General features: G+C 43.9%; 4 protein-coding genes across 4 annotated transcripts in view; 2 read left to right on the top strand and 2 right to left on the bottom strand.

Annotated features, from left to right (window-relative positions):
• The window catches only part of nr3c1 (nuclear receptor subfamily 3, group C, member 1 (glucocorticoid receptor)), a 21,480-nt gene extending 8,554 nt beyond the window's left edge, over positions 1-12,926 (top strand). Inside the window, exons 3-9 of the mRNA XM_062525256.1 lie at positions 7,090-7,244; positions 7,761-7,877; positions 8,298-8,600; positions 9,007-9,151; positions 9,519-9,649; positions 10,232-10,389; positions 10,700-12,926. Coding sequence (XP_062381240.1) covers positions 7,090-7,244; positions 7,761-7,877; positions 8,298-8,600; positions 9,007-9,151; positions 9,519-9,649; positions 10,232-10,389; positions 10,700-10,852 — 1,162 coding nt within the window. The 3' untranslated portion in view covers positions 10,853-12,926. The remainder of the gene's footprint in view (positions 1-7,089; positions 7,245-7,760; positions 7,878-8,297; positions 8,601-9,006; positions 9,152-9,518; positions 9,650-10,231; positions 10,390-10,699) is intronic.
• Positions 12,927-17,554: 4,628 nt separating this feature from the next.
• On the top strand, positions 17,555-20,071 carry fgf1a (fibroblast growth factor 1a). Its single transcript, XM_062524397.1, has 3 exons — positions 17,555-17,720; positions 18,149-18,252; positions 18,334-20,071. Exons 1-3 carry the CDS (start codon positions 17,624-17,626, stop codon positions 18,517-18,519), a joined length of 387 nt encoding a protein of 128 aa, XP_062380381.1. The 5' UTR covers positions 17,555-17,623; the 3' UTR covers positions 18,520-20,071.
• On the bottom strand, positions 20,067-24,292 carry LOC134068687 (NEDD4 family-interacting protein 1-like). The gene is made up of 8 exons (XM_062524396.1): positions 24,090-24,292; positions 23,324-23,411; positions 22,516-22,646; positions 22,264-22,351; positions 21,796-21,920; positions 21,499-21,565; positions 21,204-21,315; positions 20,067-21,006 (listed from the first exon to the last, which is right to left on the bottom strand). The coding sequence occupies exons 1-7, from the start codon at positions 24,117-24,119 to the stop codon at positions 21,206-21,208; spliced, it is 639 nt and encodes a 212-aa protein (XP_062380380.1). The 5' UTR covers positions 24,120-24,292; the 3' UTR covers positions 20,067-21,006; positions 21,204-21,205.
• Positions 24,293-24,465: 173 nt separating this feature from the next.
• gnpda1 (glucosamine-6-phosphate deaminase 1) lies at positions 24,466-27,102 on the bottom strand. The gene is made up of 6 exons (XM_062524381.1): positions 26,669-27,102; positions 26,455-26,556; positions 26,159-26,341; positions 25,799-25,983; positions 24,969-25,143; positions 24,466-24,719 (listed from the first exon to the last, which is right to left on the bottom strand). The coding sequence occupies exons 1-6, from the start codon at positions 26,790-26,792 to the stop codon at positions 24,682-24,684; spliced, it is 807 nt and encodes a 268-aa protein (XP_062380365.1). The 5' UTR covers positions 26,793-27,102; the 3' UTR covers positions 24,466-24,681.
• Between the last annotated feature and the right edge of the window lie 22 nt (positions 27,103-27,124).

Here is a 27,124-nt window from a genome sequence, read left to right as displayed (position 1 = left end):
GCAATTTAGAGTTGAGGTCATCGTGCATGAAGCCATATGCATTAATCAGGCTAAGGCTAAGGCCTCCAATGTACTGTAGGCGTAGCCTGAGAAAGGTGTTGTCAAGGTCGGTCTTCGGCTCAGGGTGTGACGGTGTGAGGGACTGTGTTAGCGCCACTGTGTCGGTTGTTAGGGACTCCGGTCGTCCCTCACTCAGGCCTACTTTGTGCTAGAGTTTGGGACACAGTTGTCTTGGTCTCTTTTGACTTAGTTTGCTGGAAGTTTGAGTGCACCCCTCTCTCCTCTCTACAGGGCTGCCTACTAGGCGCGTCTCTCTCTTGGCTCCTGTGCAAAGAGCACCTGTCTGTATATATATATGAAGGAAATGTTTGAACTGCAGGTGTCTCCTGTCCTATACGTTTGCCCATTGTCTGGGGGCGCATGTTTAGGTCTGCTGGGTGCAGATATCAGATTTGTGGTGTTAACGGTGAGGGATGCTGGTTTCTCACACGGAGGCAACACAGGGCGCGTCACTGAAGTGTTCTGTTCGCGGAACGTTTGCTGCAACAATTACACGCAGGGCTCAAAAATTAGCACCAGCCACCAGCCAAATGCTGGTAAATTTTGAAGTTGGCTGGTAGATTTCAGACAGAAAATACGCATTTCCTATTGAATGGCTGGTGGATTTCACCAGTTCATCTGTCTCTGGCTGGTAGATATTCACATTTCAAAAAGTTGATTTTGACCCCTGATCACATGCCACCGCAATCAATGGAACTGGCTGCGCCAGACGTGATGGCGTACCCATTGGGAAAAGCATCAGCAGTCTAATCTAGAACCATTTTTTACGCTATGCGAACGGAGCGTTTTCAGTTGCTGACCCGGTGCAGCCAGGGCCTCCTGCGATGGGCCTCATGCCGAGGTGTGTCCCGTCTTTGTGTCAGAGAGATCGGGGTGCTGCTTTGTCCTCCGTCTGACCTGCAGGACGGAGAACAGGTCTTGAGGCTGGGTGTGAGATCAGTGTGACAGGAGCGGTCACGCATAGATATATGCACGCTTTGACACCAGAACAGATGTATACAAAATACGCCTTAAATGTATAACATGCGTGTACACATGTCACAAACACTCCTCACATGAACATAAATATGTAGTGTAGAATCAGAATGTATGGCTATACTATACGTATGGCTTTTCGAATGCAAATACCACGGCCGTCGTGCTTGTCTGATGTTTATGCGCGACCAGAGAGCTGTGAGGTTACGTGTCACTGTTTGCTTTCAGGGTGGGGGCTGTGAAACCCGATCTATAGAGAGAAGGAGAAGTGAACATAAGATGTTGAAGTGCAGTTCATACTAATGTATGTAAATGGTGTGTGTGTGTGTGTGTGTGTGTGTGTGTGTGTGTGTGTGTGTGTGTTTGTGTGTGTGTGCGTACGTGCATTGGTGCACTTTGCAATTCAGAAAAGCTGCACATGTAATCAGATGTTAATTCTGATATGAAATGCATTTGGTCCAATAAGCAGCACATGAACTCTAAAGGGAATGTTTTCTAATGCACAGATTAAGCGAAGGCCTCTGTAACGTCGGACATTTTTGTCTGTTTGCGGGTTGGCCCTCAGTTGCAAACAGGTTCCTCAATTTTTCAGATTCTATTTGTGGCTCATCACCTTAGGGAAGAAACACTTCCTTTTTCTTTTTTTCCCCTTGCTGTTGTTGTTTTTTTCTTTCTTTCTTTGCCGTCTCCTAAGTCTGCACGGCATCTCGTCCTGCCGTGACTGGCACAGGGGGATGGCGCGCCAGGGAGTGGACGGAATGATTCCCGTCTGCGTGGCACAGTTGAGGTGCCCGCTGCATCGAACCAAACTGAACAGAAGGGGCATGGTTCTCCGACCTCCAAATTTTCCATTCGCCTAATGTAACAAAGTCACGCCAGCAACAATCACCAGCAATTCCTACAGTGGGCAGAATGCCGAACCACTACCTCCAATTCTTGCCTCTCCACACTTAGCAATTATTCTCTGAGTCAAAGGCTAAGCCTATCTGTCGTTTTTTTTTATGCAGTGGCTTTCATCCGTAGTGATTCACAGTGTGATTCACACATTTAGCCTCCGTCTTCCCACGGCCTGACTTTTCAGCGGCTGCAATGGAGGAACTGAGGAGGTCCGCTGACCTGGTCTTCCACCGCACTCTATGGTTCAGGAGCACCATATGGTTTATGTCGTCGTGTTTTTGTCTTTGTGTGTGTTGTTGTCGTCACTGCACAATGGCCATGTGTTGCTAAGCCTATTTTGTTTGTTTAACGTTGAATTTGGTTTTGTGTTGTTATTATTTCTTTTCTTTTTTTCTTTTTAGTAATCTGTTTGTTGTCTGTCTTGTTTGTCTCGGTGTCATGGGCACGCTGCCGATTACTCTGCTCACTCTACTCGGCATCTCTCGTCTTGCTTTTCATTTGTTATTTTGTAAATTAGTTTGTTTATGTCTTGGTGTCACGTTTGTGTCTTGTATGTGGAGCAGTTTGTGTTGCGCTCTGTGCATGGAAAATGCGCTACGTAAATAAAATACTTGCGCTCAGTATTAGATTGCCTGGACCCAAACATTAAGACTGTGGCCAAAAGGACCGACTCTTGTTATTCATTCATTATATTCATCCAGACCCGACGAGATCTAGCTTGTCCGCAGATGTGCTGCTAATGGGCGTTCTGAATTGGAATACATAAATACAAATTCTGGAACGGGGGGGGGGGGGGGGGAGGATTCAATGGTAAACAGCTGATGTCCCTCATTTTGTCAGCGAAGCTCACAATGTCTGAGTACTTGCTCTGCTGCTTGTGTGTATGAGGCTACTAAAGGGCATCAGGAGAAGGGTCTAAATATCATGCATGCATACACACACACACACACACACACACACACACACACACACACACACACACACACACACACAAATGCTCTGTTGGCCGTGATGCAGTTTCATCTGCTGCAGCTTGTTCGATTCTGCTGAACAAGATGCAAATTGTTTTGTAAATGTGGTGATGACTTTGCTGCTCAGCCAAACACACACTGACACACTGTGGGGGCATCAGCACTTCTGATCGAGTGCATAGAGTCTTTAATCTGATTTGATGAAGGAAGCGTCTTTTGTTTTTCTGTTGCCTTGCTTCGCTTGCGTGACTAGCTGAGCCAGGTCACCGCAGGTTACTGCGCGACTAACCTCCCGAGCAGATAGGTCGTCTTGAAAGGTTGCCACCATTTCCTGACCCGTGTGTGGGCGTGTTCTGTGTTCTGTGAGCTGGTAGCACGCTGATGCTCGGTCGCTTGGTCGGTCGGTGCAGCTGAGGCAAACTCGTTTGAGCTTGTTTAAAACGGTGCCTGGGCTGTGCCCGTTCCTGGAGTTAATATGAAATATTAATGTGTGAACATGGGCTCAGCTTAGACGTGTGTTCGGAGTGAGTGTAACCCTATCAGAGTTAATTAGACGTGATAATTATGAGAATGTGAATGTCTCTCTAATGTGTGTGTGTGTGTGTGTGTGTGTGTTTCTCTCAGGGAAAGAGAGCACTGATTGATGTAGGCCACCATTTGTACATTACAGTGGCATGAGCACATGCAGTATTAATGCTATAAGATACTGTGGTGGGCATGTATTTATAAGTCAATGTCTCAGGCATGTGTCCAGTGAACAGCTATATCTGCCAATCCTTGCCTTCATGTGCGGGCAATACCAGGCAGTTGTTAAAAGCTCCTTGATCAGATAATTGCACACATCTGATGATGAGGAAGAATGTCACATGAATGAAAAAAAGATGGCAGAGAATTTACTCTATTGTGTGGAATATCTGTGTGGGAGTCATTGCTGTTTTTAAAAAGTTAAAGAAACACTTCAAAAGTTGTGGAGCTCAACAGTGTTGACATAGGCTAAATTGTCAAAGTTAGCAAAATGTGAACAATTACACTGTAATTCGAGGCTTAAGTATCCTGCGGTGGGTCATGTTGTGCCTGTTGCTCTTGAGATTGAAAAAAGCACTCGTGGGGGAAAGTATGGAAAAATGTAAAGCTGGCAAGAACTGAGCTGAACTGTGTGACATACCAGACCGCACACTGTCAGAATTAGCCCAGCAGTAAGTCATTCCAGCAGTAGCCTATGGACTCACGGGGCAACAGAGCAACATACGACGGCCACCCGAGGACTAGTGATTAAGGAAACACATGCTAAAGAAATGTTGTTGCTTGCTTTGTTTAAACAACAGCTGCTGTTTTAACCACAAGCAGCACTTTTTTATTCTCAACAACAGCAGTAGCAAGTAACAACATTTCCTTTGCATTGTACTTGTAAGCTGATGTAATAATGGCATAACTACTGTACAGCATCACTGGTTGCAATAACCTTTGGAAACGGCTTGAGAAAAGTTCTCAGAAGCTTACGGTTGCTTTGTTTGTCGGTTTATTGTAAATGTCAAAGTTCAATTAGCAATGCATTCCCATTGTCCAAATACACCTAGTTTCTTTTGTCATCGCGGGATGAAAACACGTGTGATAATGATGATGTGTGTCCAGTAATAGTAGGAGAATGTTTACGCACATGCCTCCTTGTGGGTGCGGCCATTAGAAGACAATTGTGTGGCTCTGGAAGTTTCTAATGGCTCTAGAAGTGTCAGCCTGCTTGGAGTTTGTCCATGTCAGTTGTAAACGCCCGAGGCCACTCTGCTGTAGGTGAGGAGGGGAATTTCCATACCGTCGCTCGGCCAGTCACAGCTCAGCAGCACATGTCCCGTCTTACCCTCCCACCCCACAGCCACCCACCCCACCGATCATGTGACATAACAGATGGCGCTGAGAGCCGCCTAGTCACCCACCACCCCTATTGCGGTCTCGGAGGGCGTAAAAAAAAGCGTCCGTAAACAAACCCGTTTCTCTTTTTAGAAGTTGTGTTTACTGCTCTGCTATTATTAATTATGTTTGACGGACGAGACTACAGTCGTGGTGGCAGGGTCGTTTGTTCTAATGTCACACTTGACAGACCCCCTGCTGTCAGGTGGGGCTCTGGCTTTAAGCTTCTTGTCTCGAACACACACACACACACACACACACACACACACACACTGTCAAACTCAATGTACTCTGACAGATCTTGCATTCTAAGTTCGGAGGGGTGGGGAATGGGGGCGGTCGCATGAAAGTGAGCATTATAGTTTGACCCAAATATGCCATGCTGGGCGTTGAAAGGGGTTTTGTTCCAGACGTCCGAAAGCCTGTCGGTTTGAGTTTGGTTACCCCTGCACACACACCCCATCTCTCTCTCTGTCTCTCACTCTCTCTCTCACACACACACACACTCTCTCTCTCTCTCTCTCTCTCTCTCTCTCTCTGGATTAGGTTTGATTCATAATCCCATTTATTTCTGCTGTCCCTCTCTTCTGGGTTGCATTATATCAGGGCAAACAGGCGATGCTACAGGTTATTAATGAAGAGCTGTATGTGTATATATACGTAGTAGCACCAGCAACACCCTTGAGCAGCGGCTCCGCCCAGTCACCCCAACACCCTTGAGCATCCTGTGGAAGCCCCCGCCCCCACGCTCAACACCTCCCTAGTTAGTTCCACACCAGTGGTCAGTGACCCCCCCCCCCCCCCCACACACACACACACACACACACACACACACACCCCATCACACCCCCAGTGGCGAGGGAGTGAAAACAGACCTGCACTTATGTAACAGCTTGAAAAAGGATTTCAGCATATGGAGGAGGAGGGGGGGGGGGGGGGCGGTTGGAGAAGGGAGGGACCAGGGTGGAGCAGAGGGAGGGCAAGAAAAAGAGAGGGAATGGCGCGTTGGGTCGAAGAAGAGGAAGAAGGGAAAAAAACCACTCACCAAACAATATAGTGCCAGTGCAGTGCAGTGATGGGACGGGACGCTACGCTTCTGTTGTGGCATCTCTACCAAAGGAAACCACATGCAGTGATGGGGCGTGCCCACACACTTGTTTATGTTTTCGTATGTAGGACACACACACATAAACACACACACACACACACATACATACATACAGTATGTACACATGTTTACGTTTTGTGTGTGTGTGTGTGTGTGTGTGTAAGTGTTGGCGGTGTGTGTGATTGGCGCGCAGCCGCAAATGTGCATGTGGGCCATGCTGCTGCACTGTGTGTTGCAGGCTTCTGCTGCATGCCCTCCAACTGTGTGGGCGTCCATAATGCGGCTTCATGCGGAGAGAGTGAGTGAGGGAGGGAGGGAGAGAGGGAGGGAGAGAGAGAGGGAGACCAAGAGGAAAGGAGGGAAAGAGTCATTCAGAGCCAGGGGGGAGGAGCAGCCCATGTGGCCAGCGGAGGCTCACAGGTTCCCCCTGGTGGTGCAGTGCGGGAAAGAGCCATGGAAGCCGAGGCACACGCCCCCTTCCCTGTCCTCTGCACAGGTCATCGCTCTTGTCACGCCTAACGGGGGAGGACGAGATGCCACTTTCGGTACCGAGGAACCGCTCATCTCTGTCTTTCTCACTCTCCTCTCTCTCTCTCTCTCTCTCTCTCTCTCTCTCTCTCTCTCTCTCTCTCTCTCTCTCTCTCTCTCTCTCTCTCTCTCTCTCACACACTCTCTCTCTCACTCTCTCACTCTGTCTCTCTCCGTGCTAAATAATCAAGTACCAGAATCCAACCAGCTGCAGCCGCCCACACACACTCACTCAAGTCCCTCTGCTGGAAAATAGGACAGACTTTTGAGGAGTGAATGGGAAATGTTGGAGGAAAAACAGCTGCCTTTTAATAGCAACACGGGATTCAGTGATCCGGCTGAAGTTGTCGAAACTTTTTGCCTTTTTTAATTTGTTATATGGTGTGCATCATAGGGATGTTACTATGAAACCAAAACATGGATGTGTTACATATGTATGCGTGTAGTCTTTGGTTTTCTGCGCTCCGTTTTTTACTATGTGGGCTGTTCACAGAATATTAATTTCTTTGTGAAATATTGTTTCTGTACGGTCAACTCATCTATTGGTGTATTGAGAATGTCGATGTTTTGTTCCCCCCCCCCCCCCCCCCCCCCATCTCAAAACAAGTTGATGACCCCCTACCCCTCCCTCTTGTCCGTCCTCAGGTCAGACTCCACCAGCAGTGTGTCCCCCTCGGGGCAGAAGCCTGGCGGGGCGGCCCACAAGATCTGCCTGGTGTGCTCCGACGAGGCCTCGGGCTGCCACTATGGCGTCCTCACTTGCGGCAGCTGCAAGGTCTTCTTTAAGAGGGCCGTGGAAGGTCAGTGCTCAGCAGTAGACACCACCAATGGACAATTTTCTCCCTGTCACTATTGAATAGAGCTCCAAAGTGTGACGTGTCGTTTCCGTGATGGCTGTTTAACTGGAAATTAACACACTTTTGAAGTGGCATCAATGGCATTGCGTATAGGTAGACATGTGGCAACACATTTCTACCTAATAAATTGTTTTAAATATAGGCTATAGCCATTTAAACGTGCTTTACCTGCTAGGCCGCAGCTTAGCCACATAGCACAGATTCTCTGGCAGGTGTAATAGAAAGGTTAGGTTAGATTGGTTTGTTTAGTTCCAGTGAAATTACTACCTTGGCAACACCACGTCATGGCTTCGGTACTCTATTGTCTAATTGGATGTTTCATCAGAATTCAGCTTTCTCATTGGTCTCTTTAGAATTCTGTCATAGTTGTCTACATTCTTATTGGCTTCCTGATCAGCTTTGAATCACTTCCCACTGGCTCATCTTTGACCTGTCAAACCCTGTTTTGTCGTCTCACAGGTCAGCACAACTACCTGTGCGCCGGACGGAATGACTGCATCATCGACAAGATCCGCCGCAAGAACTGCCCAGCCTGTCGCTTCAGAAAGTGTCTAATGGCTGGGATGAACCTGGAAGGTAAACCTGCACCCTGCCAGCTCTTAACCAGCTCTCTAAACGCCGACTCATGCACTGCAAATCAAACTGTTCGGCCCTTTTCAACTGTCCGGTCCGTTTACTTTTGATGTTGTTAACTAGGATGTTATTGGCTATCAGTTCACTAGAACTTGTTGAACTCTGATACACAACTGAAGGAAATTCATTTTTGCCTTGGCATTGCAGTAATGATAGCAAAATTAAAACCAGTACCGCCTTAAAATTTAGTAAAAAATTCAAAAGTAAACATCTGTGTTGCTCCGGCGTTCCGTCATAAGTATTTAGACTATCCTTTGCCGTAGACAGACCATTCGTCCGCAGAAGTGCAAAGACATTTAAAAATGTCTAAAAGCGGCACACGTTTGTAAAAGTGTTTCTGTCCACGTGTCTCGTTTCCTCCAGCTCGTAAAACGAAGAAGCTGAATCGCTTAAAGGGCGTCCAGCAGCAGCAGCAGCCGGCGGCGGCGGTGGCGGTGAGCGAGCTGACCCCGCCCGTGCTGCCCGAGGCGCGGCCGCTGGTGCCCAAAGCCATGCCCCAGCTGGTGCCGTCCATGCTGTCGCTGCTCAAGGCCATCGAGCCCGACACCGTCTACGCCGGCTACGACAGCACGCTGCCCGACACCTCCACGCGCCTCATGACCACGCTCAACCGCCTCGGGGGGCGCCAGGTCATCTCCGCTGTCAAGTGGGCCAAAGCGCTGCCAGGTATGGGCCCCTAATGCGCACACACACACACTTACACACACACACACACACACACACACACACACACACACAAGTGGGCTAAAGCGCTGCCAGGTATGAGCCCTGATGCACACACACACACACACACACGCACGCGCATACACACAAGTGGGCTAAAGCACTGCCAGGTATGAGCCCTGATATACACACACTCACACTCACACAAGCGTGTGCGCGCACACACACACACGCACATACATACACACACACACGCACACACGCACATAATTGAAATACATTGGGGTCATTTATGATATATCGGGCAGAATCGTTCCATTGCTCAGCCCAGTGTTCTTTTGAGATCAGTGGCCCTTTCCCCTCCGTGCCATTCTGTAACCACGGCGTCATTTCTTCTTCCCTCCTCCAGGGTTCCGTAACCTTCACCTTGACGACCAGATGACCCTGCTCCAGTGCTCGTGGCTCTTCCTCATGTCGTTCGGTCTGGGCTGGCGCTCCTACCAGCAGTGCAACGGCAACATGCTCTGCTTCGCCCCCGACTTGGTTATCAATGAGTACGTGCACCCAAACAGCGTTGCCTCTAGCTCAGCTTCTGCGGATTGACATGGAAGTTTTCAACAAGGAAAACTCCAACGGCAGTTTTTCCACATAGATCTCTGTTGGTCAAAGTCAATGAGTACTGTCAGTATAAATTAAAAATGACGAAAAACAATTGGTGCTACTGTGCGGACCTCAAGAAACTTTGAGATTTATGTGAAAAATGGTGGAGTTCTCCTTTAAGTCTCCGTCAGACTTGTAAGACTTAAAAACTTTATTAGTGTTGTGATATGCTCTTTGCTTGGCTCAGTATTTAGTGTGGTAATGAAGTCCATCTGTGTGTGTGTGTGTGTGTGTGTGTCTGTGCGTGCGCAATTTCTGCAGGGAGCGCATGAAGCTTCCATATATGGCCGACCAGTGTGAGCAGATGCTGAAGATCTCCAACGAGTTTGTGCGTCTGCAGGTGTCCAATGACGAGTACCTGTGCATGAAGGTCCTCTTGCTGCTCAGCACCGGTGAGCATCCGGAGTGTGTGTTTGTGTGTGTGTGTGTGTGTGTGCGTGTGTAAGTGTTAGCGCCCTTGTGTGTTTGTGTGTGTGTGTGTGCGTGTGTAAGTGTTACGCCCTTGTGTGTTTGTGTGTGTATGTGTTAGCGCCCTTGTGTGTTTGGCTGAATACACTCTTGTTGTGGTCTACATATTACATGAACTGTAATGAATATAATCTCATGCGCTAGAGTCACTCAAATACAAGGATGTTTATTTGTTACTAATGTAAGGAATGCAGTGAAATTGTCAATTGTCAGTTCCATCGCCTATTGTACATATCGGGGTGTGTGTGTGGGGGGGGGGTTAGTAGTAGGGAGGGGCAGGATAAGTGCAAAAAGCATGGGGGGGGGGGGGGGGGGGGGACACCATGGAGCAGTAATAGATAAGAGCAAATAATACCCATGTAGGGAATATCATTGCCTCTGCTGCTCATGCAGTATGTGCTCCGTCCTCACCAGTTGCTACTTGTAGCAGTCAGACTGCGGGTTTAGTTTCAAAGATCAGAGTAGTCTTTTATTCCTTGTCCAATTCTGTCCCTCCTCCTCCTCAGTGCCCAAGGACGGTCTGAAAAGCCAGTCGGTGTTCGACGAGATCCGGATGTCCTACATCAAGGAGCTCGGGAAGGCCATCGTGAAGCGCGAGGAGAATTCCAGCCAGAACTGGCAGAGGTTCTACCAGCTCACTAAGCTACTGGACTCCATGCATGATGTAAGACTCCCGCACTCTCCACTCGCCCCGCGTCACTGAGTAGTGCTTTATGTTGCATGCGTCCAAGCATCTGTGGGTCTCAGCATATGGGTGATGATTTAGAAAGGGATGTCTAAAAGTCAATTTAGCGTTATCAGTTGTGGAAATGACAAAGTTTGATAAGTTTGTGACTGCAAAGTCACAGTGAAAGCATAATTGAACAGGTAAGTGTCTATGCAGTAAAGCACATGACACCAATCCTATACGTGGGTAAACACTATGACCTTTATTTCGCCGGATCACTCAAGTGTGTTTACCTCCTCCTCCTCAGATGGTAGGCGGCCTGCTGAATTTCTGCTTCTACACGTTCGTCAACAAGACCCTGAGCGTGGAGTTTCCAGAGATGTTGGCGGAGATCATCAGTAACCAGTTACCAAAATTCAAAGCCGGGAGTGTCAAACCGCTGCTCTTTCACCAGAAGTGACTGCCCCCCCTACCCCCCAACCTCTGACCCCCCCACCCCCCCGCCCCCGTCACACACATACACACAGATACACACACACACACACACACCGCTGCGGCAGGAACGCAATGCCTTAAAGAGACACTCACCACCTCTCTGGTCACCTCAACGTACCCACAGCGCAACGCGGGACTGGTGTTTCCCCCTCCACCCCCCCTGCCCCCCGCCCCCAGTGAAAGGGCGATGACTTGGGCAGGGGCGAACAGGAGGACTGCAGGATCACACAGGGATCACACAGGGATCACACAGACTGTATGCAAGCACCGAACGCAGACGCCCCATCCGGTGGAGAAAGACAGGACATAACGTGCGGAGCAAGATAAGAGTCAAACGTGGAGTAACGTAAAAAGACATTTTTAGTATCCAATCATGTTTTTGTTGTTGATGTTGTCGTTGTTGTTGTTTTTGTTGGTTTCCTTTGAAAGAATTGGCAAGCCCAATGGGGCTGCAATGGCATACGTTGTGACTCTTGGATCGAAACAAAACGAACCGCAACTGCTGTCTCAGGTGTATGACTTTCGACGTTGAGATTCCATAGTAAAAATGACATGGCTAATCAGTATGTAGTGGTAACATTTTTACATTTATACACTTTTACAGGTCGTCATAAGCATAAGGCTACATCCCAATCCTCTTCCACCAACCCTTCTTTCCCTCCCAACCCAAATAGCACTTATTTCCATCTACCTTTTGTTGGGAATTTTTTCTCCTATGAAACTTTGATATCAGAGTTCACAAATCAGAACAAGGTTTTAGGTTTGTAACAGTCATGGCACTTGTTAAGTTCAGCACAAGAGATACAGCACTGTCTGTAAGCAAACAGATATATGGAATCTGATGTACAGCATCAACTACAGCAGTCTTATTTAGTCTATACGGTTGATCTAATCTGATTTTTGTAGAATCATGAATGGGCAAAACATGTTCTGAACATGTCGAAAGAAAGGGATATTATGTGCCTTTTTGTAGCTTTGGTCTCATTTTTAGCCATTTCCTGTTTCTTCCTGTTTTTTTTTTTGTTTTTTTTTACTTTGCTCTCAAACGTTATTGCTCCTGCATTCACAATGGTAAACACCGTATCATGTTTGATTGATTGTAGTTGTGTAATTTTACTTGCACTGGCAGTTGTTGTTCCTCCTCTCTCTCGCTCTCTCTCTCTCTCTCTCTCTCTCAAACTGGCCGTTTGGTGTTTGGCAGCTCAGTGGTACCCAGGAGACACCTAAAAATGCAAGTGATCCTTACTGACACAGTGACCATGCAGACGATGGTATTCATACTCCTCCTATGGTAGTTTCATTGGACACCTCTCTCAAAGATGCAACTTTTGGAGCACTTTTATCGAAGGCTTTAATGAACGGCTAAAGTGGCTGTATTTTAATGTGTACAGAGCTAATGAATTAGCAAATAAGGAAGCCATTTGTTTTGATCACTATTGTCACCGTTGAAATTGATCATTGATTATGCAATGCAATGCAAAAAAAAAAAAAAAAACATTAATCGAACTAAATTTCTTCCCTTTATGGTGTCATTTGTTAGTTTCTCTTTTGTGTGTGTTTCATGTTTTCATGTTTCATGTTTTGTTGTTTTCATGGACCATAGGAAACCCAGTTTGCCTAACTTTGTAACCCATGAATGCAGATTCCTTGGCTATCACTTCCAACCATACGCAGTAAACGCAGGGAGACAGACAGAAGCCTTGGACATAGACAGTAAACCTCATCTCCAATTTTTTCCTGAAATATATATCTATATATATATATCTATATCTATATACACACACAAAGAACTATGTCAGTATAACGTTTATCGTTTCCTTCTGGATCCGAACAGGGAATGATAGAAAAAAAGTGCAATCACCTTTATATGTTATTCAATGCAGCAGACCACCTCTCTCTCTGTACCCCTCCCGCCCCCTTTGCTCGCTCAGTATCTCTCTCTCTCTCTCTCTCTCTCTCTCTCTCTCTCTCTCTCTCTCTCTCTCTCTCTCTCTCTCTCCTTCTCTCTCTCTCAGCAGTACCTCTCGCTCAGTACCTCACTCAGTACCTCTCTCCTCTCTCTCTCTCTCTCTCTCTCTCACTCGCTCTCTCTTTCAGCAGTACCTCTCACTCAGTACCTCACTCAGTACCTCTCTCCTTCTCTCTCTCTCTCTCTCTCTCTCCCGCTCAGTTCTCCTCCTCCTGTGCTCATCACTCACTCAGGTCCACAACCTACAACCTGTTTGCCGTGCACTCACACTCCCAGCCAGCGGCAGACTCCGGCGGCTCAGGTCTGGCCCAGTCCCGGGCCGGGCCCGTCCCAAGCGTCTGCCGCTGACCTCGGGTGCCTCCTTCTCAGCAGCTTTAGTGCTCCTCCAAAACGAAAAAACGCTGGCGTGAGTGCACTCGCTAGCTTTTCCTATCGGTGCTTTTCTTCCTTGTTCTAGCAGTGAACAAAAACAATAGAAAAAGAAAAAGATAAAAAAAAAAAAGAAAAGAAAAAAAGACATGCGTGTACAATAACCTTCCTTCAGCCCTCTGAGTTAAACTGTGGCCCAGCTGAGGGATAAGGGGGCTCTTCGCCTCTCCTCTCGTTCGGTTCTCGGGGAATTTTCTACCATAACAGACAGAAAATAATATGCCTGTATTTATCCTCTCTCTGTGCCAAACATTTATTTCATTCATTTCTGTGTGGAGTATATATTTTTTCAGTCAGTTGAAAATGATTACAACCTGGATCTATACTTTGTCTTAACATGTGTTATACGAAAGTGTATACGAAAAAACAACCAGGAAAGGGAAAAAAAGAAATGCAAGTTTGTTCATTTTCCGGTGTTGCACACTGTGTCAGCAAACACACACAATGGCTGAGGTCCGCACACCCGTTCACAATTACACAGTGCACCACGACTCACTCGTTTCCACCACCAGCTCTGACACACGCATGTTTGTAGTTCCAAGTGTCTGTTTTCACGTCAGCCCCTCTCCAGCGCACAATGTGGCAGTCGCCATGGTCACCTCTGAACAGCGCTTCTACCGCAGGCGTAGTTATAGTCGTTGTTGTCTGTGGCACTACTCTGCCCCCTCCCTGTTTTCCTTCCTGAGCGTTTTTGTTTTGCGTTTTGTTTGTCTGTTCGTTTTTTTATTGCTCTTAAAACCATTGGTATTTTACATAGGTCTTATAGTTTTCACAAATTCTGTGTTTGTGGCAACTGGGAAAAACAGTAGGAACAAGGAAGTTTTGTGATTTTTACTTTCCCTTTGCTTTTCAAAGACATGTTTGTATTGAAGTTGATGTGCATGTGTCTTGTTCATTTTAACATGGGGGCAAGTACAGTATATTGCTTCAAAGCATATCTAAGTATGAATTTACCTTTGAAAGTAACCATTTTGTACAGATGGGTGTGTTGAACTTGTGGCAGAGTTCACCTGTTTGTATAATATCTTGCGTTTTGGTTATTTGTGTAGATCTAAATCCATTTCCTTTCTCATCTGACACTATGCCATTCATGTCACATAAAGCTATCCATTAATAGTAAAATGTTAAAGATGCCAACATTTCATGCTTGTGTGTTTTGTTGAATTAATCAAAGAACCATCTTACAAGCCATTTTCTAACTCGGTTGCTTTTTCAACTTTTTTGGGCCGCAGGTATGTCCGTTGGTTCAGTAGTTCTTAGTGGTTATCTGAAAGCATGGCCTTGTCAAGTGGTTGACAAGTCCTAAAGGATCTTTGCTGTAAATGACAAATGTCGTAACCCCCTCCTAGTTTGTGGTGATTTTTTTCCAGATATCATAGATGATGACCCAAGTATGTCACTAACTATTTCTAAGCATCTTTTGTCCCCCCTCGTCAAGTTACTTTCACATACAGTACAGTAGTGAACTGAGTCTGCTTCATCTGTTAAGTGTTCACGTCTCTCTTTCTCTCTCTTTTTCTCTCTCTTGCGTCGCTAAATGAGTGTAGTGTTATTCCAATTCAGGGAGGTCGAATTTTGAAACACTCATAACTGTTCCTTTCGAAAGAAATGACTAACCTGTTTAGTATCTTTATATTTTTTATAATTTAGCATAGCCATTTTTTTAATGCAGTCTATTTGTTCCATTTCGTCATGTATAATCCCTTAACTAGCACCTCTAAAACTGTTCCGGATGATGAATGTAAACCCTATCTTGCATCCCATTTTCCATATATCTCACACTGGGTGATGCACATTAGATTATGTTGAATAAATCTAATGAAAGGAACTGAATGCAGGAGAAAGGTATTGGCCATTCTTGATGTTCATAGCACTATAGTTCATCACGTTGAGGTTTCCTCAGTAAGGGGAAGAAGAGCCCCCCCATTTGTGAATGCCTGCTCTTGTACTGTGCATAGGACTCAACACACATTAGAAGGGAAACTGTATATGAAAGTAACTTGCCCAACTGAAACCTTTGGAATTTTGCACTACCCTGTCACTGTTTAAAATCTATTTTCTAAGAAAAAAAAAAAAAAGTCAACAAATCAATAAAGGACGGGAAAAAAACCTGATATTAACTTAAGAGATATATTAAGGGCAAATGTGTTTCACTCGTGTATGGCTTTCCCTTATGTTTTTTTGTTTGTATCTGCATATATCTCAACTATGTACATATTACCCTGTGTAAAGAATATGCATCAGATTTGTCCAAAATGAATAGTTTTTTATGTCATCTGTTATTCAACCTCAGTAGTTCATGTTGGTCTCTTCACCCCTTCACTTCTCTGTTGAGCTGTCCGTCTTGGTTGTGAGGTACTTTTGATAAACATTACTTTTATGCTGATTGATATGATGTTAACACCGTTGTACACACACACACACACACAAAAAAAAATCCCTAACAAGCTACTTAACAACCATGCGATTATGATAAGCAATCATTCATAAAAAAATAAATGTGCTTTTCAAATCTAATGTTATATGATCTCATTCATGAATATGTGCATGTTACGTGTTTATGACCACGTCCTTTTTTTGTGAGTCAAGATGTCCTCATTATTGGTATTTAAACCACGTCAACTAGATTTCAGTAAAGTTAATCTTACAGTTGACAATAAATTAGTAAGTAAATGTGCATGCAGTGAAGGCATGAGCACAGCTTCATATGGGTGCAAGACAATGGACAATCAGATGGTCCTCTACATGCTCAGCTAACTGAGACCAATTGCTATTTTGTTCATTTCTGGCATAAAGTCTTCTGTGCATTCACAGGAATGGCAGTGCACTGGGGCTGTGTGTTAAACTATAGCATGGTCGCAGTTGAATCAATTACCCCATCCTGCTTTCTATCAGCATCTGGCTGCTTTCCTCAGGCTCAATCCAAGAGACCTTTAGGATGGTGATTCCAGTGATTTTCATATGCTATAGTCAAGCTATAGTATCCATGTTGGGTCTTGAATTGATTCTTGTCATAGTATTGGTGGTAATTATGTGATCAAGACCGGAAAGTGGCCTTACAAGATCGACTTGTCGCCTTGGAATGGGCCTAGGAATGGGTCTCTTCTCTGAGAAGGAATCTTCTTATCCCCTGCTCTCATACTCCATCACTCCACCCCTCTCCTTCACCCTTTCTCTCACTCAGTCATCTCATTCGAGGGTAAGGGGGTTGTTTTTTCCATCTCAAGCGTTCAGGTTTACCCAGTTTATTTCAGCATTTAGGTGTATTTGTTGTAATTGGCATTCCATGCATATTCAATTGGTGCTATTTATAGTTGGAGTTGATATTTCTTATATGGTGAATCTTACTTATATATTTAATAATGTATCACTCTAATGCATTTTACTGCCCCATGATGTGCAGTCATTTACAGTATGCATTCTTGTGGTCTGGATTTGGCCACATAGATTATAGCCTGCTGTTCCATCGTTGATAACATGTTGGCTGCCTTCACAAACATGTTTTTGGTTGAGCGGTCCATTCAGTTCCACAGAACTTGTGTATATCCTTGATGGCTAGGCCTTAGTGTAAGGTGCCATAATTGCATAACTACTCATAGATAGGCTAATAGGCAACTCTGTTGATCAGTTTTGGTGAAATACTGGTCTGCTTACTTAATTAATGTTCCCTTAATATTATGAAATGTTTGTATAAAATGGGATTTTGGCTCACTGTGAGTATGTAATTCTGAGAACAGGGGCAATATCTGTTGTCTAATGTTTCCCAGCCTTTTTTCAGAGACAGAAAGTGTAGACTCACAATGCAATAGTAATAATAATAATAATAATAATAATAATTATTATTATTATTATTATTATTATTATTATTATTATTATAAAAACATGAGGAAGTTGCCCTTTTTTAGGCCTATCTGACCAAAATGTAACCAGATGCAGAACTCAGCTTAAATATTGGACATCATTCACAACACTGACTATCATCTTTCCACCTTGCAAGAATTTCACTGCATTTGCCAACTGCGTATATTGTATGCTGATGGAGGTTGCTGGAACGATTCCATTGGCAACCCACTTGCCACTGTGCCGTGCACTCTAGTGGACCCCTGTGAAAAATGCGCGTGACACATACTTTGTAGCCTACGGATCACAACAAAGTCCAAGCGTTACCGTTTGACATCCACTGCAGATTCTCCAGTCGATTACAGTGGCTTTTCCCACGGCGATCACTATCGGGGAAGACCAGAGGAAATCCGGGCATGTGAGAGGGCTTTTATCGGTGTTCTCGCACGAAAGCTAGCCCATTTCAACGAATTTATACTTAAAACTGTAGATTATAAAATGATTTTACGCTTGTATTGCATGAATGGTGGGTATCACCTTCGGATTCTGGAAGATGGAACTGTTGAAGGCAGCAGAGATGAAAATGATATCTACAGTAAGGTTGCGCGATATTTTTTGCCCCCCAAAAATGGTTAATATCAATCCGTTGGCTGTTGAGCTACCTTTTTAGGCTTCGGCTCACCGAAGTGGTGTGTGCTATGTGTGTGTGATAGGCGTAGGCTGGCTATGTGATCACCTGCACTTGGAACGGTATTTTACAGGCTACGTTATTGCTTGTTGCGTTCCTTTGCGCTGCTGTGCTACAAATTAGCTTTTGGTTAACCGATATGCCTATTTATGGTCTTCAGCCGAGCTAGGCCAATTTTAGTAGCATACAGCGATTATCGGACATAGTAGTTACGCCTAATTTCACAGTGTGGGAGGCAACATGACAGGACTATTTTTGACCTGACTATGATGACTATGAAATCTAGGCCCAGTCTGTTTCTCATCCTTTCATGTTTGTGTGTTGTTGATGATCAGGTGTGCTGGACGTGAAGGCAGTTAGTCCTGGTGTTGTGGTCATTCAAGGCATTGAGGCTGGGCAGTACCTTTCCATGGGTAGAGATGGAAGGCTGGTAGGATCAGTAAGTGGCATCCATCATTTACATCATCCGTGCTTGCTGGTGTCCACATCCCAACATCCAAATGACCTTTCTCTGTTTCAGGCCTCTGCTACAGATGAATGCTATTGGTTGGACAACTTGGAGGAGAACCATTACAATACCTACCAGTCACAGAAGTATCCCAGCTGGTACACCGGGATTAAGAAGAATGGCAAGACCAAAAATGGCTCTCGAACACACATTGGTCAGAAAGCCATATTCTTCCTCCCTCGGAAGGTGGATCCGTGAGTGAAGAACAAAAGTAGCTTGGCAATGAAGTGAGAAAAAAAATGTGTGAATGTTGTAAACCATGCTGCTAATACCTTGAATCCTCTCCATACATTAACTTGATACCCTACCCCACTAACTTGAACCACCTGCAGATTTCTAACACAACCCTGCCTCTGTGTACTCACTCACTATGCATAGATCAGAAATGTCTATAGCTCTTAAGTTAAGTTAAGTCCTGCTGTCCTTACTAATCTGAACTGAAGTGAGATGCCACCTCACTGGAATTATAGCTTTATTTATATTTATTTATATAATAGACTTGGTGTTTGTGAATGAGCTCTTTTAAATGCTAAATATTTTGTTATGACTTCTTTTGTATATTTGCACAGTGAAAATATAGTTATATTTAGTTTTTGTAATCAATAAGAATAGCTTTAGTCTCCACAGTTGAGAGTGCTACCTATCGAGTCGTTTGCCTCGATTTGCCTCGGCTGCTACAGGTGTGGAAGATGTTTTCAGCTGTAACCACCACACTCACACAAACATAAATATGAATGTACCCTGAATGTTTTGCTTCACATGCTGTATATACAAAAGAGTAACTATCTACTCGCACAGGATCATTTGATTCTTCTGCTCTGCTATGTAGACCTCCAAAAATGTACCAACACATGCACTACAACAGCTACACACTCCCCATTAACACTGCAAGATGTATGAAAGGACAACACTTTTTTTCATGAAATGTACCACTTGCCTACTATTTGGGCCATTCAGGTTAACATTTCAACCAGTCTTAGTTACAGGACATTGGGCTGGTTTCCCATATCCTGGTGATACCAGCCTGCCTGCTTTGTTTCATTTTGTGAATAGTCTGGCCCCTAATGATCGGGACATGTTTCCAACTCTAGTATCACAAAAATGCGTAGACTCTGGTTTAACTTGGAAATCATTGGTCCAGCCAAACCAATCACATTGGTTAGGGATTCCTCCAGTTCCTTCCTACTTCACCTATTGCCAGTCAGGAAACGATGTATTTAGGCGACTTTTGCTGTGTATTTTTACACATTCCTCTGACTGCAGGTTGCAAGCGTTGCTAATGACGTTTACCACAACCACTCAATTTTGAAACTATAGTATAATTCCCGCTTGTCGCTGATTGGCCCCACACTCTTTGTGTCAGAAGGAAATGTTAGTGCACTGTTGAGTATGCAGGGGTGTGTTTCCCAAACCATAGTTGCTAACCTGTAAGTTGTAACCTGTAAGTGTTGGTTAGCAATGGGAAACTGCATTGCAATCAACAAAGTTGCTGCTAACTTAGTTAGCAACTATGATTTTGGGAAACACGCCCCAAACTAGTATCTCACTGAAAGGAGGTCTAGATTACCCATACATAAATTAACCATGGACCTACACTAAAACCTCAATCAAAATCTTGTGGTTAAACGATTAGGCGTCATTCATGTATGGGAAACAGGCAGTTAAAATTACCCCACTAAGAAATAACATTTTATAACCATATATTGAAAATGGTTTCGATAACAAACTCCAACCAAGTCAGTGTGTTTGCTACTGAAGTGACATTTATTTAATATTACTTGACACCAAATTGCAAAAACTCCATGACAGGATAACTGCTCACCTGAGGACAGTTTAATGGATGTGCAACTTTTGATAAAACCAGAAAAGAAAACAAATAATCTCAACATGTCATTATATAAAGCAAACAGTATCTGCTGAATACTAAATCAATCCCTGGTTTCTGTGTGATTATTTCTGTCTTATCTTTTCTTTTGGATATGACCAGCTGCTCATTTCGACCACAAAACAATCTCCAAAAGCACTGTATATTTGTGTATAAATGTATCATAATAATGCTTGGGTAGGCTATTAATTTCAACAGTGATTTACTTAAAATAATGCATGTCTACAGTACCATTTGGATCACTGCATTTAAATCATCATCTTTTTTTTTTTAATACCAAACACTAAATTTAATGACTCACTATAGTTTACATACTTACTTACAAAGTAAAAACAAATAAGTCCCCAACCTTTCAAGAGTCAAGGTTTTCATCCATATCCAGAAACTAAATGATGGCGTGGAATGGAGTACAGGTATTTCTATTAACTTTTCAAGAAAATCTAATTTCTAAAAAAGTCAGAGCCATCGATATATATACAGCTCTGAAAAAAAGTTTCACAAGACTGCCCCCTCCTGGCTAAAAGCAAAATGTATCATTTCAGTCCAACAGAGTGGAGCAGTTTGCCTCAAGCTAATTCATGATTGTTAACAAATGATACATAAGGCATCACAGATTAAATTGAAAATAGCACTTGACATTATCCACTCATGAGTAAATGGTTACATAGCTATCAGCATCCATTAGTAAAAATGTGCACATAGAAACAGAAAAAATCATTTATGTCTGAATGGTACATTGGTTTTTCATTCACTTCCTTTGATGTGTAAGCCTCTGCAGACAGACGAATTTCTGAGATGACCTTAAAAGGAGATTTGCTCATTAGTTTAGCTTTGTTTCTATTATTTTTGTTAGTTAGTTCTCCTAAACACTAAATCTATACATATTGAGAAAATAAAATTACTTTCAGTGGCGTCTAATGACATAACACAATGTGTACGATCTAAAAGCAAATAATTTCAGACACAGCTGCCCATATTTGCACATCTGAGGATTTACCTTCAGTAAATGAAGAGTACTCTGGTTCGTGGGAGAGTAGAAAATGAGGAGGAGTCGGCCATTTTGCGCACTCTGGAGTAATTTATGAAACCTCTGAAGAAGAGCAGGAACCCTGAAGCAATAGACACACAAGGAGTTTCAAACTCAGAAGGATGACAATGATGAGCAAGGTCATTCAGAGACGTGCATTCAGTGAAGGCTAGCCACTCAAAGCGGTTCAAAAGGCATAGACATGTGATGTTGCTGCATAATCCCCATGTCTCGCTAACAAAATACCAGACTCAGTGATACTTACCCAGCCCAAGGAACACCCACCACAGCCAGTACTGACCATCAAAATAGCCAGGGAAGTAGGTAGAAAACTGGGGGGAAAAAAACAGACAGCAAAAAATAAATAATACAAACTGAAATAGAATGGCACAGCAGAGTACAGTACTATTCAATATTCAGGACTAATACTTAATGGAGGCATCTATGAACCTTGTTTTGTTTTTAATAATTAGTCCACGTCTACTGACACAGATAGTTCTGACAAATGGCCGGATGTCTCCAGGAGTTACCATAGCAACCGAGACAAGAAAAAAGGCCTTACTCTGACTATCAGAATCCACTTGACCAGGGAGAGACCGAACCCAGAGATGGCACCATAGCGACCGGCAGCCGAAGTGGTCAGACAGAAGGACAGGAAAAAGCCGATCCAGTTGAAAAGGAATGCCACTAAACGATGGAGGTAAAATGGAGAAAGACAAATAGTGCAGGCAAGGGTGAGAGTGGACCTTTGGATAGAAATGTAGATGTAGAATGAGAGGGCACATCAAAACTGATCAGGGCCGGGTTTCCCAGATTTGTTAAGAAGCTCTTAAGTGCTAAGAACTTCTTAGGAGCGTTCTTAGAACGTTCTTAGAGCGCTCCTAAGAAGTTCTTGGCACTTAAGTGCTTCTTAACGAATCTGGGAAACCCGGGCAAGGACTCTTGAGAACATCAAACAACGTACATCATCCATAGTCATCCACGCCGTGCTGCCAATGGCAAACGCACACAATGCACATACGGTACTTACTGAAGAATGTCAGCATAAAAATGCCATCATTTCCGATCCGCAATTGGTCAGCATCATCAAAGTCATCCCTGGCAATGAAATCTTCCTCCTACCAAGAAAAAGAAAGAAAGCACACACACATGCAACTACTTTGCTTGTCTTACAATGCATTATAGATAAATAAAAATGTAAATGCCTTTAATATGCTATATCGCCCACAAAGACAAAACAGTCATTTTGAGTTGATTTGTAATTTAACTGAGAGAGCCATACCCTTCCAGTGACGAGAGGCAGTGCTGCTTCAGTTTTGGTCCTCTCAGCTTCGTCATAGGAGGGCAATGTTGTGGCAACGTTGTATGAAGGAGGTAGGGGGTAAGATCCATCCTCTTTAAAGGTGAAATTAGCTGTTAAGAGATAACATCCCGAAGAGAACGTCAAGTCTGACTTGCAGGGATCCAATGGAATATGCAATCAATATCAAATGAGGCATATCAAAGGTAAGGTCGTTCAGAGGTTCAAAGTATGGCTCCATAAAACTGAATGAAATGGTTGCCAAGGACAAATGTATAATTTACACTTGTAACATGACTGTATCCATGGCTCATGACTGATCCCAGTTTAGGCTAACCATGACTACTGTCCCAGGACCTCCAAAAATCAAGACAGACATTTGGCTGTGTATTTGCAACTGTAAATAACTGCAAGTTAGAGAGATGTCTTTCAACGGTCAGCACTCATGGTGTACACTGGGTTTCAACTCCAGCTATTGTCCAGCTTCATTACAATGCTACACTGTGATTATGTCTCCGTCCTGGTAATAGGATCACTTACCTTAGTTGCTGTTGTCCTTGCCTCAACTACATATCCTGTTCTCCTTACCTCAACTACACACCCCTAACCATTTAATGGCTGAAGCACCCTGACTCTGAGCGGCTGTTTATTAAAAATGCAGCTGTAATGGTGCCAAACACGGAAAGCCTATACATTTTGAATAACCAGAATCAGGTTCTGCATTCTGTTTCAGTGCAGGCCCTGCAGAGCAGAGCAGGCCGAGAGTGCAACCTAGGGCTATTAATGTTACCTGCATTGTCCGCTGCAATGCTGTTGTATGGTGGAGGGGCGTCGGGCACTTCTTGAGACACTTCTGCTGTCTCCTCTTCATTGGTGAGCTATTAAAGAGACGACACAATCTTCTCAATGCAGCTTAAGTTACAAAATAACCATTTCGCTACCAACCATAGGTGAACACTTACTCGGATTTCTTACACACAAACAACCGAACCTCGAATCTCTTGAGAGGTTATAGGCTAGTTTGACTACAGTCTGCTGAAATTGACTGAAAACCGACCAAACTTTTTTGGTGAAAAGGTAAAAAGGGCAAAGCATGAACAGAGCACCAGCGCAACTATAACCTGTAAGCAGAACAACATAACATCTAACCTAAGAAATAAAATGACACCGTTTCTAGGCGCTTACATGTGGTAGGGAGTGCTGATCTATCATCAACGCAATGGAATAGGCTACGTGAGTCTTGTTTTGAGCCGCCCTCTCTCCAACCATGCTAGTAGCATGACACCGATTTCAAGCTAACGTTAACGTCAGAAATGTCCTCAATACATAGTCATGTGTAAAGATATACCACTGATTGGTGAAAAGAGACTTCTACAATATGCGGCAAAATGTTTGACAACATGGCAAATAAACCCAGCTAGTTCCAGACCGATTGTATTATTCGGCCTGTAGCAGCTAATTTAGCTGTACAATCCACCTAGCAAGCAGGCAATATTGAAAGTAGGAGCCGTCGCGAACAACTTAGCCAACATTCATCGAATATAAGCTATACATACCTGCTGATAGCCACTCCGTTGCTCGGTCATTCTTGGGACCTTGCTGTGCCACTTAAAGCTCGTTTCCCAGTTTGATATAGACTGTCAAAAAGGTTAAATTGGATCAACAGATAATCCACACAATCTGACGTCTTCTCCCCCGCTCCTCTACTCCACCCTTTCAGGAAGTCAGAGTTGATACTCTGTTACGTAGGCTGATGCAGTGTTGTCGCTTGGTCGCTTGCTAGCTACATAATCCCAAGAATGGTGACAGGCAGGCAGGCAGGCAGGCTGGCTGGCTGCATGGCCTACATTCAAAAGTTCCCTTTGGCAGTAGGAGTTACATAACAGCATACTCACTTCTTATAGGGCTAAGATAATAATGACTCCTGATCCGTTTTGCAATTCTGCAATGCCAAGCGCTTTATTTGGTGTATTGTGCAACATACAAAAAGTAAGAAAATAATGAGCAAGGCAACATGGTGAGTGCAGTTTACGATGAGAGGTGGCCTACACACTAAACATGTGTATGCTTGGAATTCACAACCGGACAGTTAACACATCTAAATCAAACGGTGACAGACAATATAGACGTAGTATGGTCCTCATCTGGTTATTGCTCCACCAATTTGTTGTGGACATGCATCATCCCTGTCAACCAAGACAAAAACAGGAATAATGGGTTATCATCACATATCTCTTTTCAACAAAAAGAAACCCCCAAATAAATCAATGCACAAATGGTTAAAACTAACCATCAAACAGAACAAATGGAATGAACCATCACTAAAGTGAATATGTTATACTGTGATATTTGCTTCCAAGGGATACTGTACATCTGCTAAGTAGGCCTAACTACCATATCCTGTAAGATCCATCACATAACATCACCGTGGTTACCTTTGAAGTATTTCACTGTTTTGACTCTTAGCTCCTGGGTGGCATCTTCATCACACACAAAGATTGTTTGGGGGTGCTGTTGGAATGCAGACACGGTCCACATGTGGTTCACCCCCTCCTCTATGGCCTTGTACAAGGCAAATGCTTTGTGTGCCCCTGTTATGAGGACCATGACCTTCAAAATAGAGACACAATGTTACCCCTGAATTATCAAAACTAGTTGGACTGCAAGACTATAACAAAAAACATATTAGTGATAACTGAGACATGCCGCTTAACTTTGTGCCAGAGTGACCACTGACCAAAGTCGCAATGGCACCAGTAGACTAGATATTGTTTATTGATCTCATTGTGCCTTGGAGTGCCTTTAACCTTTCAGTTTTTAACTTGACTTTAAGCACTTTGCATTGCATCTGTACCATCACTTAGCAACATTTGGTTTGTTACTGTAAATCTATATTTTAAGGGAGGCCTGTGGAGCTATGACAACATTTCCATCACTCCCGGCTGACTCACAAGGCAGCTTTTTTTGAGCGACGTTGCCGTACTATGTTACAGACTGGCTGGGACCCGGCCCTTTTTCCCCTGATATTGCGCAAGACATTATCTAGAAAACTGAGTGTATCAGCAAGCACCTTGTCATAAACATCCAATCAGACCATTAGGAACTGGTAATGAGATTGCCCGGCGGCCGGCGGCAACAGAAGTCTTTTTAAGTCCCTGCTGATGTATATCACCATAGTGACACAGTAGGTCAAATATAGAATCCCATTCCATCTGTGGGCATCACAGTTCACATGCATATAGACGAGGAAAGCTGGCAGAATCACCTCTCGAGCATCCATGACTGTCCCCACGCCCACAGTGAGCGCCATGGTGGGTACTTTGGAGAGATCTCCGTCAAAGAAACGGGCATTGGCCAGGATGGTATCCATTGCCAGGGTCTTCACTCTGGTCCTGGAGACAAGGCTGGACCCAGGCTCATTGAAAGCAATGTGACCATCAGGTCCGATCCCTGCCACACACAGAATTACATCTTAATGGTTTTGTTTGTCTCAGCCATAGTACTTAGTCACCAACTATTTGTTTATTGCTCTTAATATTTCAGGAATTAAATAGGCTATCAACACATACATCTCCATAGAAGGGAGGACAATGCAGCATGCCAGCCACAGTTCCAGTAATCTTACCCCCAACAAAGAGATCAATCCCTCCAGCAGCTTGGATCTTGGCCTCAAAATCCTGGCACTCTTTTTGCAAGTCTGGTGCATTACCATCTAGGATATGAGCGTTCTCTGCTCTTATGTCAATGTGCTTAAAGAAATTATTCCACATAAAGGAGTGATAGCTTTCTGGATGGTCTCTCGCCAGTCCTGTGTAATTCAGTAAATGCTTTTAATTGTTGTGATTTTCTCCATAATGAGTGTATATAATTGACTCTTATCATTTTTACTGGGTCATTCTATGATATAGCAGGTTCACATACCAACATACTCATCCATGTTGAATGTTTTGACATACTGGAAGGAAATCTCCCCTTTCTTGTAGATTTCAATTAATTTCTTGTAACATCCCAGCGGTGTACCTCCTAAAACACAATATTAATATTAATATACATAGGCCTGAACTCAATTTTATTTTAGGCTTATACCAGTGAATAGGCTACATTGATAAAATACAAAAAAATCATGACACCTCACCTGTTGGAAGACCTAACGTAAAGTATTTGTTCGGACCGGGTTTAAACTTTACGATTCGGTTCCTGATGTATTTCGCAGCCCACTCGCTGGTTTGATCATAATCCTCGAGGATGATCAACTTCATTCTTTACAATGTAGTCAGAAACCAGTTCAACACTGAGTACAACTAACTTAGAAATAAGACACCTTTCTAACCTAACCCAACCTCTGGCTAGACTTTACCCCGTCGTAAATGACTATCCTTTTATTGAGCGGAGACAGCACAATAGGCTGCAGACTGCTACACCCGCATAGAATGCGCCAATCTTTCAGAAGAACAAGCCTATGTTCTTAATCTACATTTAAAATGTCGTGCAACCCATTGCAGTTATCTAAAACACACCGTTCAAATCATTCACACGATCCTTTCGTTCTACTAGGGGCAAACAGGAACTAACGGTCATATGACTTCTAGGC

Source organism: Sardina pilchardus, chromosome 21 (genome assembly GCF_963854185.1).
Source record: "Sardina pilchardus chromosome 21, fSarPil1.1, whole genome shotgun sequence".
Taxonomy (NCBI): domain Eukaryota; kingdom Metazoa; phylum Chordata; class Actinopteri; order Clupeiformes; family Clupeidae; genus Sardina; species Sardina pilchardus.
Note: the sequence above shows the minus strand (reverse complement) of the source record. Positions and strands in the feature narration are given on the sequence as shown.

Excerpts from the sequence above, each read along its gene's own strand:
- LOC134068687 (XM_062524396.1), bottom strand. The coding sequence starts at position 24,119 with ATGACCGAGCAACGGAGTGGCTATCAGCAG. Across the intron at positions 21,566-21,795 it reads AGTGGATTCTGATAGTCAGA|TTTTCTACCTACTTCCCTGG; the intron begins GTAAGGCCTTTT and ends TTTTCCCCCCAG. Across the intron at positions 21,316-21,498 it reads GTGGGTGTTCCTTGGGCTGG|GGTTCCTGCTCTTCTTCAGA; the intron begins GTAAGTATCACT and ends CTATTGCTTCAG.
- gnpda1 (XM_062524381.1), bottom strand. The coding sequence starts at position 26,792 with ATGAAGTTGATCATCCTCGAGGATTATGATCAAACCAGCGAGTGGGCT. Across the intron at positions 26,342-26,454 it reads CAACATGGATGAGTATGTTG|GACTGGCGAGAGACCATCCA; the intron begins GTATGTGAACCT and ends TGAATTACACAG. Across the intron at positions 25,144-25,798 it reads CAGTCATGGATGCTCGAGAG|GTCATGGTCCTCATAACAGG; the intron begins GTGATTCTGCCA and ends TCTATTTTGAAG.
- fgf1a (XM_062524397.1), top strand. The coding sequence starts at position 17,624 with ATGATTTTACGCTTGTATTGCATGAATGGTGGGTATCACCTTCGGATT. Across the intron at positions 17,721-18,148 it reads AGATGAAAATGATATCTACA|GTGTGCTGGACGTGAAGGCA; the intron begins GTAAGGTTGCGC and ends GTTGATGATCAG. Across the intron at positions 18,253-18,333 it reads ATGGAAGGCTGGTAGGATCA|GCCTCTGCTACAGATGAATG; the intron begins GTAAGTGGCATC and ends TCTCTGTTTCAG.